The sequence below is a fragment of the Xenopus tropicalis genome, chromosome 4 (assembly GCF_000004195.4).
Source record: "Xenopus tropicalis strain Nigerian chromosome 4, UCB_Xtro_10.0, whole genome shotgun sequence".
NCBI classification, from domain to species: domain Eukaryota; kingdom Metazoa; phylum Chordata; class Amphibia; order Anura; family Pipidae; genus Xenopus; species Xenopus tropicalis.
In genome coordinates, this window is record NC_030680.2 from 36,523,714 (window position 1) to 36,542,769 (window position 19,056).

The 19,056-nt window shown below is 43.6% G+C and overlaps 2 protein-coding genes across 5 annotated transcripts in view; one reads left to right on the forward strand and one right to left on the reverse strand.

Annotated features, from left to right (window-relative positions):
- nxf1 (nuclear RNA export factor 1) overlaps positions 1–8,688 on the reverse strand; it is a 39,271-nt gene extending 30,583 nt beyond the window's left edge. The window contains exon 1 of one of the 3 annotated variants that reach the window (XM_031900170.1): positions 8,153–8,216. In XM_031900170.1, coding sequence (XP_031756030.1) covers positions 8,153–8,201 — 49 coding nt within the window. In that variant the 5' untranslated portion in view covers positions 8,202–8,216. 3 annotated transcript variants of the gene reach the window in all.
- Positions 8,689–9,929: 1,241 nt separating this feature from the next.
- On the forward strand, positions 9,930–18,703 carry LOC100487425 (protein RD3). Of its 2 annotated transcripts, none has more exons than XM_002941458.5 (3): positions 9,930–10,241; positions 14,457–14,770; positions 17,186–18,703. In XM_002941458.5, exons 2-3 carry the CDS (start codon positions 14,466–14,468, stop codon positions 17,487–17,489), a joined length of 609 nt encoding a protein of 202 aa, XP_002941504.1. In that variant the 5' UTR covers positions 9,930–10,241; positions 14,457–14,465; the 3' UTR covers positions 17,490–18,703. The 2 variants fall into 2 exon arrangements, with proteins under 2 accessions (XP_002941504.1, XP_004919263.1); XM_004919206.4 differs by lacking the exon at positions 9,930–10,241 and adding an exon at positions 13,347–14,216.
- The last annotated feature ends 353 nt before the right edge of the window (positions 18,704–19,056 follow it).

Genomic DNA, 19,056 nt, shown 5'->3' on the forward strand with positions numbered 1-19,056 from the left:
AGTACCCACGCTATTCTGAATTCTGGAAACCTAAGTTCCTCCCTTTCACACCAGGCTCTGTAACATTCCCATGTTCGGTGATATATCTTAGACGTAGTTGGCTTGCGTGCTTTAATCATGGTCAGAATTACTTCCTCCGAAAAACCTTTATGTCTCAGTATTGCCGCCTCAAGAGCCATCCCGTTAAGGCGAATAGCTGAGGATTGGGGTGAAAGAGTGGTCCCTGAGCAAGAAGATGAGGGGATGATGGAAGTGGAATCGGAGGTTCCAGTGATAGACCTAGTAGATTTGAATACCAGGATCTCCTGGGCCAGCAGGGTGCCACTAGGATCACTGTGACTGGTTCTCTGGAGATCTTTTGCAATACCCGAGGCAACATGGGGAGAGGAGGAAACACGTAGGCTAGTTTGAATCGCCAAGGAACAGTCATGGCGTCTACTCCCTCCGCTAGGGGATCTCTGTACCTTGCGAAGAATCTGTGAACCTTTCTGTTTTGCCTTGATGCCATCAGGTCTATTTCTGGTTCTCCCCATGTCCTGGTCAGTAGCTGAAAGGCTTCCCTTGACAGACTCCATTCTCCGGGGTCCAGCTGGTGTCTGCTGAGGTAGTCTGCTTCTACATTGTCTATTCCGGGAATGTGTATTGCTGAGATCTGTGTGTTCGTACTTTCTGCCCACTCCAGAATCTGGGTCACCTCTAGGTTTGCTTTTCTGCTTCTTGTGCCGCCCTGTCTGTTGACATACGCCACTGCTGTGGCATTGTCCGACTGTATCCTTACTGCTTGGCCTCTTAATATGTTTTCCCATGCCTGAAGTGCCCGCAGAATGGCCCTGATCTCTAGGATATTTATCGGTAGTGCTGACTCCGTTCGGGACCAGGTTCCCTGGACTGAAAGTCTCTGGAATGTCGCTCCCCAGCCCGTGAGGCTGGCATCTGTTGTGACTATTAGCCACGACGGTTCCAGGAATGATCTCCCTTGATTCAGCTTGTTGGGGGTTAGCCACCAGAGTAGGGATCTCTGAGTCTCTTCCGGAAGTGCTATCTTTTGTTGTAGTGATGACTTCTTCCACAGTCTTAGAATCGCCGTTTGTAGTGGTCGGAAGTGGAGTTGAGCAAAAGCTACTGCTTCTATGGTGGATACCATCAGTCCTAGCACCCGCATGCAGTTCTGGACTGTTGGATGTGTTGATGATTGGAGGAGTCTGATGGATCTCTGGATCTTGATTTGTTTGTCTTGTGGTAGAAATACCTTCTGTGCTGCTGTGTGGAACAGTAATCCCAGGAACGGCATGGTTTGGCTGGGTACAAGGGATGATTTGCGAATGTTGATTGACCACCCGAACATCTGGAGGCTCTGGATGGATGTCTGTATGCTCTGTTCCGCTAGGTCTTTGGATCTCGCCTTGATGAGAAGATCGTCCAAGTAGGGCAATATGAAAACACCCCGAACGCGTAGATAGGCCGCCATGGAGGACATGATCTTCGTAAAGACTCTTGGTGCCGATGACAGGCCGAAGGGCAGAGCAACGAACTGATAGTGGTAATTGTGGAACGCAAATCTTAGGAATTGTTGGTGAGGTGGAAAGATAGGGACATGTAAATATGCATCTCTTATGTCCAGGGAGGCTAAAAAGTCTCCCGGTTCCAGCGCCCGAATTATGGAGCGGACTGACTCCATTTTGAACCTGTGGTATACAACCCATTTGTTTAGAAGCTTTAAGTCCAGAATTGGGCGGAAGGATCCGTCTTTCTTTGGCACAATAAAAAGGTTCGAATAAAAACCTTGAAATCTCTGATGTGGTGGGACTGGAATAATGACTCCCGTCTCGCGCAGAGAGTCTATTATGGATAGGAAGGCCTGTCTCTTTGGCCCTGGAGTTGGTATTCTTGACATGAAAAAGTGTCTTGGAGGAGAGTGATGAAACTCTAATCGGTATCCTGTTGATATGGTTTCTACTACCCAGGTGTCGTCTATGAGTTGGGACCAAGCTTCTGCAAAACACCGAAGGCGACCTCCTATGGCGTTTATGTCCGGGGTCGTCCGAATGTAGTCATGCGGAGGTAGTCTTGTCCCCCGTCTGTTTGGGCAGGTGTCTGCGTGGTTGCCATGGAGATTTTCCCTTGTTGGAGAAACGGTTCTTTGAGGTAGACTGGGAGTTGGATTGTGGGTTGGATCTAAAGTTGCGAAAACCTTGGTTCCGAAATGGCTGTCCCTTTCTCTGATTAAATGTAGACTTGGTTTTGTTTTGGGGTAAAAGCGTACTTTTGCCCCCGGTAGCTTGAGAAATTATTTTGTCCAGCTCGTCACCAAATAGTCTCTGTCCCTGGAATGGAATGGATATTAGGGATTTCTTGGAGCTAAGGTCGGCCGACCAGAGCTTTAACCAGAGGGCTCTTCTTATAGCCACTGAGAGTGCTGATGCTCTAGCTATGACTCTAGCCGCGTCAAGGGAGGCGTCCGCTAGAAACTGGTTAGCCTCCTGGATATATGAGGCCAATTGGAGGATAGTGTCCTTGGGGCTATCATCCTGAATAGCTTGCACTAGGGAACTGGACCATGTCTCGACTGCCCGGCTGACCCATGCAGAAGCTAGAATAGGTCGCATTGCTGACCCGGTAGACAGGAAATTTGCCTTAAGTAGGCCTTCCATTCTTTTGTCGGTGGGGTCCTTGAATGCGGAAGCATCCGGAACTGGGAGAGCAGTAATCTTGGACAATCTGGACACTGGTGCATCTACCGCTGGGGGAGAGCACCACTTGTCTATTGACTCTTTGGGGAATGGATACTGTCTAGCGAAGTGTTTTGTAACCTGAAATTTTCTATCGGGGAATTTCCACTCCTCAAGAATTAAGTTTTGTAATTGTTCGTGGGCTGGAAATGTTGCAGGTGACTTGCGTTGTCTTTTAAACAGTGTGGAAGACTTTTTCTGCGTGGGGTCTTCCTGAATGTGTAGGGTTTCAAGTACTGCTCTAATGAGGCTATCTACCCCGGGTGCTGTGTCTGCTGTGTTGTCTTCCTCACTGGAGTCAGAGCCCGCTGGGGAGGAGACTATTTCCCCATCACTAATCTCCTCATCAGAGGAGGGGAGTGTGGAAGATCCCTTAAGGGATGTGTCAGTCAGACAAGGCCGTTTGCGCTTAGGCATGGCGTCAGGGGTAGAGGCCATTTTGGAAAGCATCCTATCAAGTGAGGATGCCAGTTGAGGTATACACTGCAGGCTGGATAAAGATTGAGAGAGTGAGATCGCCCAATCTGGTGCCTCAGAAGGCCTCTGGGGTTCTATAGTGTCCCTAGTAGAGGGCCCTTGTGATGTACCCTCAGGGTTTGCCCCAACCTGTGGCTGGGTAGATGTGCCAGAATTGTGTGCTTGTGCAGGGCCGCAGGAAGGGCAGAGCGGTTCAGCCTGGCCCTCCCTGAACTTAGCGAGACATTTAGTACATGCAAAAAAGGTAGCCACCGAGTTATGGTGCTTGCCCCCCCTAGAAAATAAATCTCCCCTGCCTTCTGCCATGCTGAGAGAGTGCTCGGCAGATGTGGCGTTACTCACGGACCGGAGCGTCTAGGTTATAGGGGAGTAGGAGAGCCTGCGGGTCTATCTGCGCACCGTTGTGTAGTTATGGCGCGAAGCTGCGTCGCTGCTCTCCTTACTGCGCGCGAGAGTCGGCTTCCGGTGAGTGTGACGTCACTTCTGGGTGCCGGCGCGTCGGGTAGCGTTACGCTATGTGGGGAGCTTACTGGCTCGTTGGCAGTGTGGCGGCAGGTCCCGAGCATGGGGGTTCGGGTCCTTGGCGCCAGCCTGCAGACCTGCCCTATAAGGGCGCTGCTGTCAGGCCTCTTGTAGCCCGGTACCCGCGGGGGGTTCGGGAAACATGGGTATCCCACGGCGGGGGCTTGCCTATATTGAACAGACTAGGTCTGACAAAGCTGCACCCCGGGTGTCAGTACTAACTACCGACCGAAGAATTCCAGTTGGGCCTTATAAGGCCAGTCCAACCTCCTGTATGAAGGACACTGAAAAAACTGGCGCCTTTCAGAGGCAGCAGGGGATAAAGGGTGAGTAGGAGGGTCTTCAGTTCTGATGTCATCAGTGTCCTGCCTCCTGATGGGAGGGACCCTTTACCCCATGGTCCCTGTGTCCCCCTAGACGTGAGAGAAATCTTGTTTATAAACCTGCAGTATAAAAACTTACCAGTGACAAAATTATAAAAGGAAAGAAATTTTCATACCCATACTGGAAAATTCCCACAGTGATTCACACCTCATTTTTACAGGGTGGTTGTTCTGGTACAGCAAGTAACCTGCTTGAAGAAAACTACTTAATGTGCCATGGTTCCCATAGGTCAGTTACTAATCATTCAGCCCACTTGATTATTTCAATCATCAATTATTGCCTTATTGCACCAGATTATTACTGCTGGAGCCTCTGAATATTTGCTAACTATACAAACTCAAGCATTTCAGATAATCAATTTTATAATTTAGCTTTAATAAACATATAACACTGAAAACAGGCTTGTGGTAACTGAACTGAATTGGGCTATGTCTTTTCAAAGACAATACAAAAAGGGGAGGGATTGCTTGTAAATCAATTTTATTTTGTGGTACTACTGGTCCAAAAAAAGCAGAATTATCAGATTAGCTGCAGTGCGTCTACAGTCAATCCAAGCATTCTAGCTAAACACCCTGCTACTAAGAGTTTAGACATCATTTAAACAACTTCTATTTACAGTCATCCTCTTTTCTGCCAATTGCCATTTCTGCTAGGTGATTCACGCCAAATGCTTCTAGATCAACTGGTCTGTGCATGTAAAATTAAATAAAGCAATGAATACTAAAAATAACTGTAATGGCCGTGACAGACAGGGAGATTAGTCGCTGTGCGACTAATCTCCCCAAAATGCCATTCCACCGGCTAGAATATAAATCACCTGTGGGATGGCACACGGATTGGCGATTTGCCAAAATCGCTGAAGTTTCCTCTCAAGGCAACTTTGGCGATTTCGGCAAATCGCCAATCCGCGTATGCCATCCCAACAGCGATTTACATTCTAGCCGGTGGGATGGAATTTTGGGGAGATTAGTCGCCCGCAACAAGGGAGATTTGTCATGCGGCGACTAATCTCCCTGTCTGTCACGGCCCTTAAAAGCATAAAGAAAGGTATAACACTGCCTTTAAGAGCCACTGAATAAACAAAAGTTTCTGCAAACATAACAGACTGCGGCTCTGTTTGTAAAACACAATGGCAATATGGCAGCTGCCACATTAACTCTCAAATGAGTTAATACACGATATTACAATGTAGAGTGTATTCATTCCTGCAGAGAGGGGCAGTCAAGGTGCCCACTGCATGTGTAAGCACTGCACAGTGCTCACAGTAAATTTCACCAAAGCAGCTTATTTAGGGAGTTATACAGGGCATATTTACTTTAGTGTCCCTGTACTAACTCAAGGCCACTATTTTGTATTTTTCCTGTGATTTAGTAGCCTTCTGAAGTCTAATGAGTATTAACAGGATGTCTGAGGTAAGCAATGACACAAGGGCTATGTATTAAAAAGTATGTGGGGTCCAGAGCTGTGCGATGAATATATATGCTCTATATTCGGGGTGCTAGGGGCAGCTCTGAAGGGAACAAGTCACATCGGCTCATCTATTCATATACAATTGTGTTCGAGTTATCAAGGTTAGTGATACTCACAAGCAAAGCAGGTAAATGTGTGTTATAGCCATAGTCTATCGCTGTGCAATTCTTTGATTTAGGTCAGAGACTGTTAAACCTGTTTAGGGTGGATCACTCCAATAACCCTGAATATAGAGAGATTAACTCTTACTATAGGATAGCATCATTTCAACAAAGTACATAACCAATTTTTGGGTTGTAAAGGTAATTTACCAACTTAGTTTATGCCCCTTGGGAAAAATTGCTTTAGCATTTCATTCTTTAACATTTCACAATCTAACTTTGCAGAGCAGTCTATTGTAACAGTAATCATTTCTACCCATTAAAGGACATGTCAACCCCAAAAATATTTTCTTGCCTAACAAAACATAAGTCCAAGCAAATTGCAATATACATTAAGTACAAATTTGGAATGTCTTTTACATTATTTGTATATATAATTGCTCTTTTCTACTTTCTACCCTGGTGGCTCCTGACTTTTGAAACAATGTTACACAAGAGCAGATTGGTATACCTGTCTTGCTGGAGGAGTCTTTGCAAGAATTAAGCAAACGCCGCTTTAAATAGTAACTACATTTACAAATAACCTTTAACCCTTTAACTGCTAACGACGTACGGCGTTGCAGTAAATGGCTTTATCTGCCAACGACGTGCGCCGTACGTCGTTTGGCAGATAAAGATACTTCTATGCCACTTCTGCAGAGAGCTTTTAGCGATGACAGCCCCCTGGGCAACGAGCCAGGGGGGCTGTCATGTCGGCCCTGCGACGCGATCGCATCACGTCTGCTGCTTGTTTCCACTTCCTGCACCCCCACCCCCAGCGCCGGCCCACTGACTTCAAGCGACATGGAGGACAGGACTGCAGGACCAGGCAAGCTTCAAGACAGGTAAGGGTGATTTTTTTTTTTTGCATTTACACACACTTACACACAATTTTGCAGTTTATTTTTGTTTTGCACACATATACACTTATATACACATTTACACACTGTCACACAACTTTTACACATGTACACACATGTATACACAAACACTTTTTTTTTTACCACTTTGTTTTTAGTTTCTTTTCCTTAAAAACTGTTTATTATAACAGCGTGACTATTAGATAAGATATTCTGACCACTAATTATGCTGTTGTGTGACTTATTTTGTTGTTTCACTAATTTGCACAATTTTTGTGGTTTTATTGCATTTTTATCCCTGTATTAGTATTCTTGATCTGTTTTTAGCATAGCTTTGCCACGTGTAACTTTGGTGTAGAAAAATAACTTTAAATTCATCAGAATGTGTACTCTCCAAAAATATATAGTTTTCTGGGGGTGCCTGTATAGTAAGGGGGGTTACGGCACATAATACGCTGTCAGGGGGCTCTGTGTAAAAGCTGAGTTGGCAGGTGAGAAATCCATATACGTTATTTTCATTTTGGGGTCAGTACACACCACAGACTTTGGTATAACTATGCATATTGGGCATCAAACTGTTCAGTAGACCTTGGGTGTTCCTATTTGTGGTGATTTGCCTTTGTATGCAAGAAATTGTGTGAGATAAATGTGGCAAATTGCAAGATTTTTAGGCAATTTTATGAAATGTCATTAAAAATCGGCAAACAGGAAAGCTTTGCGGCTAGGTACTTTGGAGTAAAAAGAAATGTGTACCCATTAGAGATTCGGGGCAATGTGTACTTTCCAAAAATATACGACTTTCTGGGGTGAGTGTACTTTTTTGTAGCATTATCCCACATAAAGGATGTAAATATGTTGATTTTGCAGGAGCTGAAATGACAGATCATATGGGGGTATGTTCCCATCAGGGCCCCTACACTACACTACAAGTGACAATATGAACTACTATTGAACTGTAAATTTAGGTTCCATATGCAACATAAGAGGATAATAGAGAAAACAATTACAGTAAAAAGCTTCTCTTAATATACGGATATCAACTTGAGTATTGATAACATGTATTTTAGATTTCCTTGGATTTGTGTGTCTCTCTTCCCATAAAGTTCAAGGGGACATGTTTGAGGTTCAGCTGGCAAATATGGGGGGGCGACAATTAACCTCCTCTGTAATATATAATATATACCATGTCTGTAATATGTCTCATTTATGTCTGTGTAGTGTTTCCATTTCCTTGCTCAGCTAGGTTGCACAGAAATCAGTGTCTCATATCTCGCAATTGCAACCCACCTCTTGCAGAACAACCAACCAAAGCTTCAACTTCTCAAGAAACAAGAAAGTACCTCTTCAAATGCCAGATCAGCGCTGCATAGAACTCAAAGAAGGCCAAACCACAATTTACTAAGAGAGGGGGCTATATTTTTCCCCTTAGCTTCTACAGATGTTGCCTTTCTCATATCTAGCTGACAAGCAGCTTTTGCAAGCAAGACACCCCACCTTCCCCCCTTCTTTCCTGAGCTTAAATACCTTTACCCTGAGATCAATCAGAAAAGAAGACGTTTTGCTACTGAACCTGTTCGTGTCAGTGTGATTTCTTCAGGTCTGGCCAGACCCTTACCCATATATCAAATTTGGACGGGGATATATATTCGTGTCCTTAACATAGGGGGCCCTTGAGAAAGCAACACGTGGGCTTCATTACACGAGGTGGGGGGCCAAAACAAAGCGACACTCGCCCACTGCCATAGGAATGTGTTAACGGGGATTATTCCGGACTCATACAGAAGCTGCTTGTTACGAATAAGCACTCAGGATACTGCCTCCCAGTTACAGGCCACATATATACTATATATTTATCATATAACACATTATCTGTTCTCTAGAAGCGAGGTCGCTAGAAAAACATGTATGGCCAACAAGGGCCCAGCTAATCGCCAGCAGCTAAACAAACGGGGCACATGTGTAGGAACCACCTCCCCCACAAACATAAATACTCTGCTCACGAATAACTAGTCCCTACTGTCAATAGTCACTCGCTTATACAATCTTACCGACATACGACCGGCCACCGTCCGCCATTTTTCAGCTCCCTCTGTCGTCAGTAGCTAGTTAACGCCACTTCCCCTTAATGCCGGCCCGCCCACTTCTTGGAAAGTATCACCGCGGCAACGGAGCTGCGAGTTCTTTTTTTTTTTTTTCAGACGTGACGTCACGGGGGGTGGGGCAAAGTGCTTCCATGGGTGTCGAACAATTTGTAAAACCTGCCCAATTTATCTGTCTCGTATGACTGTAATGTATTAGGGAAAGAGGCCTTTGAGCCCAATGCCTAAATTGCCCTTTGATTGCAGAGCAGATTATTGTGTACTACCATTCAGCTCTAGTTTGACTTGGTGCTAGAACATTAAAAACAATATTAAAGCTGACCAGCATACTTATAGACAGACAAGAAATTTAGGGAAATCTGGGAACCTTGGTATATATATTTCTTCCCAACTCCAAAGTTTTGCTATAGCCCCGTCCTGGGATTGCCACGTGGATTTACCGGCCTGGTCAGTAAAAATCAGGACTGTGGAGTCGGAGACGGAGTCGGCAAAAAATGAACCGACTCCGACTCCTACTAAATTTAAATGGGAATAAAAAAAAAAGTAAAGCAAGTTTAAATGTCCCAATTTACAAACAGTTATAATTAATTACTTCTCTGCTATATAAGCCCAATGCACGCGGTGCATAAACGAACACGTTAAGTGACCATGAAGCATGCTTTTCATTGACTGTATGAATGTATAAAATACATTAGCATATTAAAAACAGAGGAGTCGGAGTCGGAAGTATCAGAAACTGAGGAGTCGGAGTCGGAGAATTTATCTACCGACTCCACAGCCCTGGTAAAAATGATGCTTGATCCCATAGGGGAAAAAAATATAAATATATATGTAGGGGTTTACCAAAAATGGGCCCTTAGGACAGACACCCCTAGGACAGGCCACCGGGTGGTGCTAGTTAACAGGGACACTAGGATGACTGGGTTCTAAATAGTTAACAGGGAGTATACCTGTAGTTCGGGTTATGGCCACAGGGTGGTACATAGGCCCATATAAAGTGTTGCAGCCATGTGCTGCCAGCCATCTTAGGCCTGGGTAGTAGAGCTACCAGTCCCCAGTTAATAGATAGTAGTTCAAGTAATAGGACATTCTAGGAGTGTCATGTAGGACACCAAGTTAGAATGGGCGGATATTGCCCCTCCAGGAGTGGTAGTGGGATTAAGATCCCCCAGTATTACATCTGCTGGAGTGCAGGGCACTAAGTGGCTAGGTAGGTGGATCAAGTCACCGCTAGTCCAGGAGGCCGGATCTGAGGGTGCCTAGCGAGAGTACCGGTGTGTGGGTCCCTGTGGTGTAACGTCCTAGCGTGAGTACCGGGAGAACTCTAGGATGGAGTGTCTCTGCCGAGAGTACCGAGGGGAGCACTGCTGAAAGTACCGTGGGGTAGTCCAACAGGAAAAGGTTCTCAATAAGAAGTAAGGAGATATGCCCTGCAATGTGTATAAATGATATGCCACTCCTGGAGAGGTGTCTGCCTGAATAAACCTTTACATCTATTTCACATATACAGTACTACTGTGTCGGAATATCTATCAAGCCCAGAGGACCACTACCAAGCTGGTAAGGAACGACCCCAGGGTGGGGTACATTACACCAGGAGTACGGGGGTCCCAAGAGGGGCATAGCATCCTATTCGTTTCCCAGGGGGTGGATTACAGTTCCACAAGACTATCCCTGGGTGGAGGCACGCCATTAAAGGGAGAAATCCCTGTAAACCCCCATAGTAAGCGGGGGCTCAGGACTCCTGTAGCGCCAAAGTAAAACAGCAGGTAGTGCCACAAGCGTTTAAAAAGTGGGCTACATATAGGCTGGTATTTTTCTCACAACCCTAGCCAGACCCTATGGAATTATCAATACTGATAGGATTGTTGCACTCTCCCACAGCTGCTAGCCATTAGAATATCTTATTTCCCTATATTAAAGGGACCTCATGGGAATCTCAGTCTGTATTCATTGCAGCTTTAAGGTGCCCATACACGGGCCGACTATAGCTGCCGATTCGGCAGCTAATCGGCCCATGTATGGGCAGAACAGGGCTGCCTGGCCGACCGATATCTGGCCTAAAATTGGCCAGATCTCGATCGGCCAGGTTAGAAAATCCGGTCGGATCGGGGACCGCATCGGCTCGTTGATGCGGTCCCCGAACCGACTGCCCCATAAGCTCAAATGTAATCCGACTGTTTGGCCCCAGGGCCAAACGATCGGATTATTTTTTTTTAAAGCAGCTTGCTACCCGATATCGCCCACCCGTAGGTGGGGATATCGGGTGAAGATCTGCTCGCTTGGCGACATCGCCAAGCGAGCGGATCTTATAGTGTATGGGCACCTTTACACTGCTGTTACTTGGAACCTTTGATTTAACTTTTGTTTACGTTATACTTTCCTCTTTCTTAGGCCCTATTACCTTTCCTTTCTTCTCTTTATTTTCTCACAGACTCCAGGTATTTATAAAGTCACTGTTATTTCCTATTGTCTATTGTTAAAAAAGCAAATAAGATAATACATGATTTTCTAGCACACCATTGCATAATGGCCTTAGTAATGCAAACTCTTGGGTAGCAGACCTCCATGCTCCTCTTCAAACCCAGTAGAACAGAATGATAATCTAGAATGGTGTAGTTATTATAGCAGAGAAGGTCCTGATCTTCCAGCACTAAGGTCTGTGAGACATGTAAGACTTCTAAACCCAGCTCACTTGGCCATCTGAAGAGTACCACAAACCACTGCCTGAGGCTCATATTCACTTAAGCAGGAGGTGGTTCAAACTGCCATTGCAAAACCTTACGAGCAGGAAATTGCAGTAGTGAATGAGGCCTCAGCACAGTAATAGGTTTTTGATGGGGTTTTTTTTTGAGCCAAAATGTACCAGGTTGAGCAGTGACACGTGTGCAGCCAAAGGAGGGCCTGTGCCTTGTTTTTTGTCTACCCACTGTATGAGCCAAAACATTAGACAAACATTTATTAATCCGGTAATAAACAGCCTGTCTCACCCCCGTGCCTCTCTTTCTCTGCTCCAGAGGATTATAAGGAGCTAATCCCAGTTTTAATACCAAAGCTCCTTGGTATATCCCTTCATTAGCAATGCAGGCCATTTTCCCACAATGTGAAAGACTGTTCAAACTAAATTCAACTTATAGACCTCTTTACAATTTTAATTGTAAAATATTTAGCTCTAGTGTAGCAAAAACCTTATGGTTATTTTATTTTAAGCATGCAAAAAAGTAATAGAAAGTTAGTATTCATATCAGGCCATTAATTATCTGCCCATTATACATTTAAATATATTTCTTTATAATTAATATTATTAATATAATTGAAACTGAACATTCGGCTCATATAGTGCAGGGAGTGCAATTGCACTAACTACATTAGCGATGCAGCCCCCACCTGGACCCCCTCCAGCACTGTAAATCTAAACACAGCGGGAGTGGCATCGCAAAAGCTGTCACAGGTCTAAAAATGCTCCTGGCTTGCCCTCTCAACAGCTGCCCTGACCAAACTGAGCATGTGCAGTGCCACTGACACTCCTAACTGAATCCAAGATGGTAAGTTTTTTCGACAACATTGAAGGCCTGGATCATTTCTGTTACAGAGATGCTGAAGATGCTGAACCGGCTGGTGCAGTAATTTTAGTAATAAAATGTGGCATTTCTAGCTGTATTCATTTTTATTGTTTACCATTAACACCACATACAGGGCTGCCATCAGAAATCACGGGGCCCCTCAGAACAGAATTTTCTGGGCATCCTCCAGCCCTCCTTACCATCCTCCAGCTTCCCCCCAGCGTCCTCCCCAACATCCTCCAGCATCCTCCCCAGCATACTCCAGCCCCACCTACCATCATCCAGCTTCCCCCAGCGTCCTCCCCAACATCCTCCAGCCCCCCTTACCATCCTCCAGGTTCCCCCAGCGTCGTCCCCAACATCCTCCAGCCCCCCTACGATCATCCTCCCTACCATCCTCCAGCTCCCCGTGCTTCCTGAGGCGCTTCCAGAGGCATTTCCTGTGGCTCTCCCTGCTCTCCCCAGCACCCGCCTTCTACATCGGCCGCCTCCTCCGGCTGCATCCTCCTCTTATGCCCACCAGCTCACCGCTGCATCCAGTTTTTATAAGGTTGCGCCCCATGCGTACTGACATCACAAGTACGCATGGGGAGCAGCCAACTGAATTACCCGCTGACCACCAATGACCCAAGGGCCCATAATTCTTTAAAGGGGGCCCGTGCTTAAAAGCTGTATCACGGCCGGGCCCCCTTTAAAGCAACAATTGTCCGGGCCCGGGACAACAGTCCCCCCTGTGCCCCCCTGATGGCGGCCCTGACCACATATAGTGGAGATGAGATTTTTTATAAAAGTTTCTCTAGCTTTGTCTGGGTCTCTGCTAATGTTAAATGTATTGTCTCATAAGTTTGCTATTGTTTGGCTTATAAGTTTGCCTAGAGAAATGGGCTCTGCAATATATAGTAAATAATGTAACCTCTGTTGTAAAATATAAGGATATTATAAGTCACAGAGGTGTTCCATGACCATATAAAAGGACAAGGCTAAAGACTGAATGTGTTGATATAGGTCATGGAACTCTGAGGTGACTTCTAATATAATCATATTTTACAAAAGGGGTTCATTATTAATTATAATACACATGTTTCAGTGTGTGACAGAAATAACATCACTAAGATGTGGATATAATTTAAAGGATGGCTCTTGTGTATTATAAGCCAAAACGCAACCAGCTCTCTCCATTGCTCATAATATAAAGCTTGAGTATAGAACAGTTCTGGATTTTATTTTATAAATGTCCTTCAGGGCAGCAGCCCCTTTATTTCAATATGAGCTACCTGATTTTGAAATAATGACTAAGAGGATTATTAGCTATGTAACTAGTATTCCCTGCTTGTGAGTTTAGAGTTTCAGCCCATTAACCATATCCTTCTGCAACACCTATTAGTGCAAAACTTCATTAATCATTCTGCCTAAATTACCCAAACACATAAAGTGTCATAATTAGACTTCCTGACACCTAACTGTGTCGTTTGCTAAAAACCTGGAACATCCTAAGGCTCCTTCCTTTGTTATATAAGTATTCCCCCATAACAAGAGCATCAGTACAAGTATGATATAATTCATGATGACTGCAAAGTTTGTTACCACATCCGTGTTGATGCTGCCTATGTGAATGAGGTGAGGACTATATCCACCTGATGTACTCTCTCTAACCCACACTTATTTGTTATGTAAGGTGAGCCCATGTGTCTCAATGAGAATTATGCTGACTGGATGCATTCCCCAGATTATAGAGTATTAACAGTAGCCTTGAAAAAGAAAGAGATGGAACAAGGTTAGGAGAGGGAGAGACAAATGGTGTGAGGGGCAGACAGAGAAGGTGGGGTACAAATAGGCCAGTAAAGAAAACCTGTGAGAGTGGGGAGAAAACAAAAGGAGAAGGGAGAAAGTGCCAATAAGAAGGACTAATCATTGCATAACAGAGTGAATACTGACACCGGAGCACATTTCATAAGAAGCAGACACATTTCAGGTAATGAATTTATTAAATTACTTTACATAATTTATACGTGTGTTTTATGTGGCTATATATGTTATTATACTTCCCTAAATGATACTGTTGCTTACAGCATAGACACTTTCCAAACAGCTTATGATCTTGTTTCTACTGGAGGCTACTATTGAAGATACAATTCTATGACCAAATAGTTTAGAAAGTAAAACTCCCACCCCTAGAATGTATGACAACCTTTTCCATACATATGTTTCACAGGTATCGAGAATGTTCCTGGCAGGTTTGTTTGGTTGGAATGACACAGAAGGGACAGCAATGAAGTTGGTTCCCAAAAGCAGCTCTGAGCTGGTAACAGAGACCTTGATGCTGGAACTGGGTTCCCACATCAAAAGATCAGAAAGGCAGCAACGAGAGCGGCTCATCGAGTACAGAAGAGTAAAGAGTGGGGTGGACTACACATGGCTTGCCTCCATCCCTCGTCAGGCTTATCAGATCAGCCCAGGTGACCAACTGGAACTAAGGGATATTTGCTCCAAAATAACGCCATCTCAGTGTGGTCAAGTCATACTCAGGTAAAATAATGTCACTAGCATTTTCCTTTTTAAATGATTATGGCTTGTAGTATATAATCTAAAATCTATGCAGGTACCACCTAAAAATCAACCATTTTTGTACCACTGTATCAGCCTGGTAGAAATGTAAAGAGAACTAGGCTGTCAATACTTTTGTCTGTTTGTTTATTTTTGTTTAGTTTGAATGTTAAACGAAAAAAATGCATAAATACTTATATTGTATGAGCATATGAAGATCTTGACATTTCTGGTATGGCAGAATTGTAGTAGGGACACATTTCTGGGGAGTAAGTTCACATGAGTATCAGAATTGTACATGCAGTGTCAGTTCAGAACATCCAGCAGGGAGCTGAGCCAAGTAGCATTACTATGGGTGCAAATACTACTTGGACTGGCTCTGGGTATATACATAGACTGACTTAAAGCTGATGTGAGACTCGCTGCTGGTGTAAAAAATTAACCTCCCAATTACCTCTTGCTGTTCCCACTGACTTCCGGGGATACTGTGCAAAAGTGTGGGTGGGGGTGCTTTTTTTTTACCCTAAAATGCTTAGGATGTAAAAGTATTCATACGTGCACTTCTCCATCCATTTGTGTTTGTGATCAGTTAGCTGTTAACTATTAATATGATGTAGACATGGATATTCTGAGACAATTTGCAATTGGTCCTTTTTTTATTTTTAATGGTTTTTCAGTTATTTAGCTTTTTGTTCAGCAGCTCTCCATTTGGTATTTCAGCAGCTATCTGGTTGCTAGGGTCTTATTTACCCTAGCAACCAGGTAGTGGTTTAAAAAAAAGATGGGAATATAAATAGTTAAGGGGCCTGCATGGAAAAGCAGTGGGTACTGATGGCAGATATTCAGGCTCTCACACTATAACACTGGCACTGATACACAACATTGGCTCCACTGTAACTAACTAGAAATGATCAAAACAATGACAAAAGTAAAAATAAAATAGTAAGTGCAAAAAAACAACAACAAGTATATACTGTAAAAGCACAATTATCTTATTCAGGGGGAAAGAGTTAATTTACCATCCATCTGTTAGGATAGGTGATAGGGATATTATAGATGTCAGGTGACAAAAAACTATTTAATTTCAACTAGTGATTCAGCCTTTAGAACTGTATAGTATCTGTGTATATAGTACCTGTGTATAACACCTGTGTATAGTACCTGTGTGTATAGTACTTGTGTATAACACCTGTGTATAGTACCTGTGGGAGTGGGATGAAATCTGCAGCAAAAGTTCAGAGTTGATTCTTAGGTAAAGTTTACAGTCTGCAGATTCTTCTTTTCAGTCATCATTTCTGCACTGCTTTCAGTTTGTAATATCTTCCAAGCCCATTCTGCATCTGTGCCGTGATTGGTCAATTTTACGGTCTGTCAAGAAAGCTGTGCTCTAAATCCAGAAGAAGAAAGATCCAATCAGCACAGCTGATTAGAGCAGAACCAGAGCTTGCAGGAACAGGAGAAGATTTCCAGGATAGTGCAGAAATGAAGTGAGGGGGTTTTTTTTGTTTGTTTTTTTACGGTGCCAAGCAGGTTAAGGAAGGCTGACACACGGCCCTAAGCAACAAATCAAATCAACATTGTCGTGGGCGACTAATCTCTCCGCAATGCCATCCCACTGGGCGGATGTAAATTGTCGGTGGGATGGCATATGTGACGTGGCGATTTGCCAAAGTCGCCTTGAGAGGAAACTTTGTCGACTTCGACAGATTGCGGTGCCGTGTATACCATCCCACCGGCGATTTACATCCTAGCCAGTGGGATGGCATTGCGGGGAGATTAGTTGTCCACAACAACAGAGATTTGTCACGGCACAACTAATTTCTCCATGTACCCCTGGCCTTAGACTCAAGCCGTCATACAAGTCCTGTTACTGCGGTTTGTTTGTGCTGGGCTGTCCCTGATGAAAGTTCCAGACAGGAACTGAAACGTCGGACTGAATAAAGCCTCACATTTATTTATCTAAAACTTTGTGATTCTTCAAGAAAAAAGTCCTGTGTGTGCTGTCAATCCTACTCTGAGCACCCAGGTATTTTCTTATGGTGTGCAGCTTTCCAGCAACTCGTTTTTGCTTAATATATATGTATATACACTCGATTTTAAACTTGTTGTTCTTCAGAGCAGTAGTGGGAGTAGTTTTAATTCTTCTTATCTGTTAACCAAAGACACCGTCTGCAGTTGAAAAAGGGGGGGGGGGGGGGGTTGGTGTATACAGGTTTCATCCCTTTCTTAATAAACTCTCCTGATTCCTTGGCTAGCAAGGGTATTAGGAAGGGTAAAAATATATATAATATATAAAAACAAAGAGAAAATTGATTTTTTAATGTATAGGTAGAACCTGTTTTCAATACAAATGCATTCAAAACCAACTATTGACTCATTACCCATCACCTCATACAGGTTCCGAAGGTTGATGCTGGAATTTGAGCCAGAGGGAGGGGAGATCCCGCGCCTTTTCCGCTCAGTCCTGCAAGACTTTGTAGAGCAGGAGGAACAGCGTAAAAAGCAGCAAGATGTTCGCTGGGATAAGCGAAGGAGAGCAAAGAGTCTGGCAACCTTTAGCTTTAAGCCTCCACGTCTACGGGTAAACCCTTTTCAGTTGGAAGAAACATATGGATCAGACACAGAGACTGAGTTAGCTGCATCTGGGAGGGCAAGGAGCAAGAGTATGCCTGAGTTTTGCACTACAAGAGAAGTGCAATGAGCTGGGTAAAAAGGGCTACTTTAGGTGATATTTCTTATATACATATTTGCCTAGTAAATGCCTAAACGCTTACCATCTTATTAACAATCCAAAGGATCCATGATATTAATTTGAAGGGCCCAAATATTTTACCTGCACATGTTAAAAAATCCAGTGGAATAAAAGGCTGATCATGAAAAATATACTTTTAATCAAGGGCCACAGTTTGGGGGTATTTGGGTTGCTAAAAGTATAGGGGGGCTGGTGGTGGTGGACCGTGATCGAAACACTATTACAGATTATAGGCCTCATTTATATATACCAGGCTCAAAGCACCTAGTTTTTTGGATCTTTGCTTGCTTGTTAAGCCAATAGATTTAGCTCTTTGCTTTCCTAGAATAGAGCACAAGGAGTTGTGCCTTTGCCTGCAGGTTTGGGATATGGAAGTCCCCTGAAAAGGCACTAGCTTACCCATCATTTAGAACACACAAGCCTAGGGGACACAAAGTGCTATGGAACCCAGTATTTACTGCTTGCATATAGAAGGTGTTTCTGACAGGCCCCCTTTGCACTTGTCATTGCTGCACCCTGCTATTTGCACCCAATATTTAATCCAATACAAGGCACAGAGCACAGGGCCTTAGTGCTCCTGCCCATAGCCTTTCATATATGTCCCCTTATGTGCTCTACACAGTTTATCTTATTGAGATGGACATGGCTTAAATACATTTTGGAGGTCCTGTAACTGATTATTCACACTTCTAATTCTCAGTGCACCCTACATATGCTAATACATTAAGTTGGAGATACTATACAGATATATGATTACATTATGGTAGCGATCACCAGTTGGGAATACAACTCCCAACATACCATGAACAGCTAATGGTAAATGACCCCCACCTTATATTATGTAAATATGTGTAAATATAAAAGGCTAGAAACTTTATTTTTTATTTCATGCTGATAATGTGTAATATACTTAATTGTATACAGAGATCTGTATATATCTGAATAAAAGGAGGAACTGATGGACATCCACATGAAAATATTTTCCTTTTCCTTTATTGTTTGTATACATAGAGCAAGTGGGGGTATAGTCCTTCTATTCTTGTGTGCATAGACAATTTTCTATTCTGGGAAAGATTTAATTTTTTTCATTACCTTTCTGTTTTGTTATAATCACATACTTGTGTGCGTTTGTATAATTATTTTATATTTGTTAACATTGATGTAAACATGATTTATTTATATTCAATAAATGTAAATAAATCTTTCTTCAGGGCACATTCTTATATAAATGTGGTATTTTGAATGAGTGTACGGCTAGCTGTAAATTAGTCACATTCTAAATAACTTGCCATTTACTTGCAAAACACATCAGTAATTGTGAAGCCCTGATTATTAGCCCATTAGTCACATAGGCCCCCTAGAATGAAGCCCCAATGTTGAAAAGGATAAGAGTAATAAGAACTCTAATATTAACCTTTATTTATTTAGCAATAACATATTCTGCAGAGCTTTACATTCTTTCATATCAGTCCCTGCCCCAGTGGAAATTACAGTGCCAATCACATTCACCACATTA

Bases quoted from the DNA above. Each gene is read 5' to 3' on its own strand.
- LOC100487425 (XM_002941458.5), top strand. From the start codon at position 14,466: ATGTTCCTGGCAGGTTTGTTTGGTTGGAATGACACAGAAGGGACAGCA. The intron at 14,771-17,185 runs GTAAAATAATGT...CACCTCATACAG, and splicing joins TGTGGTCAAGTCATACTCAG to GTTCCGAAGGTTGATGCTGG.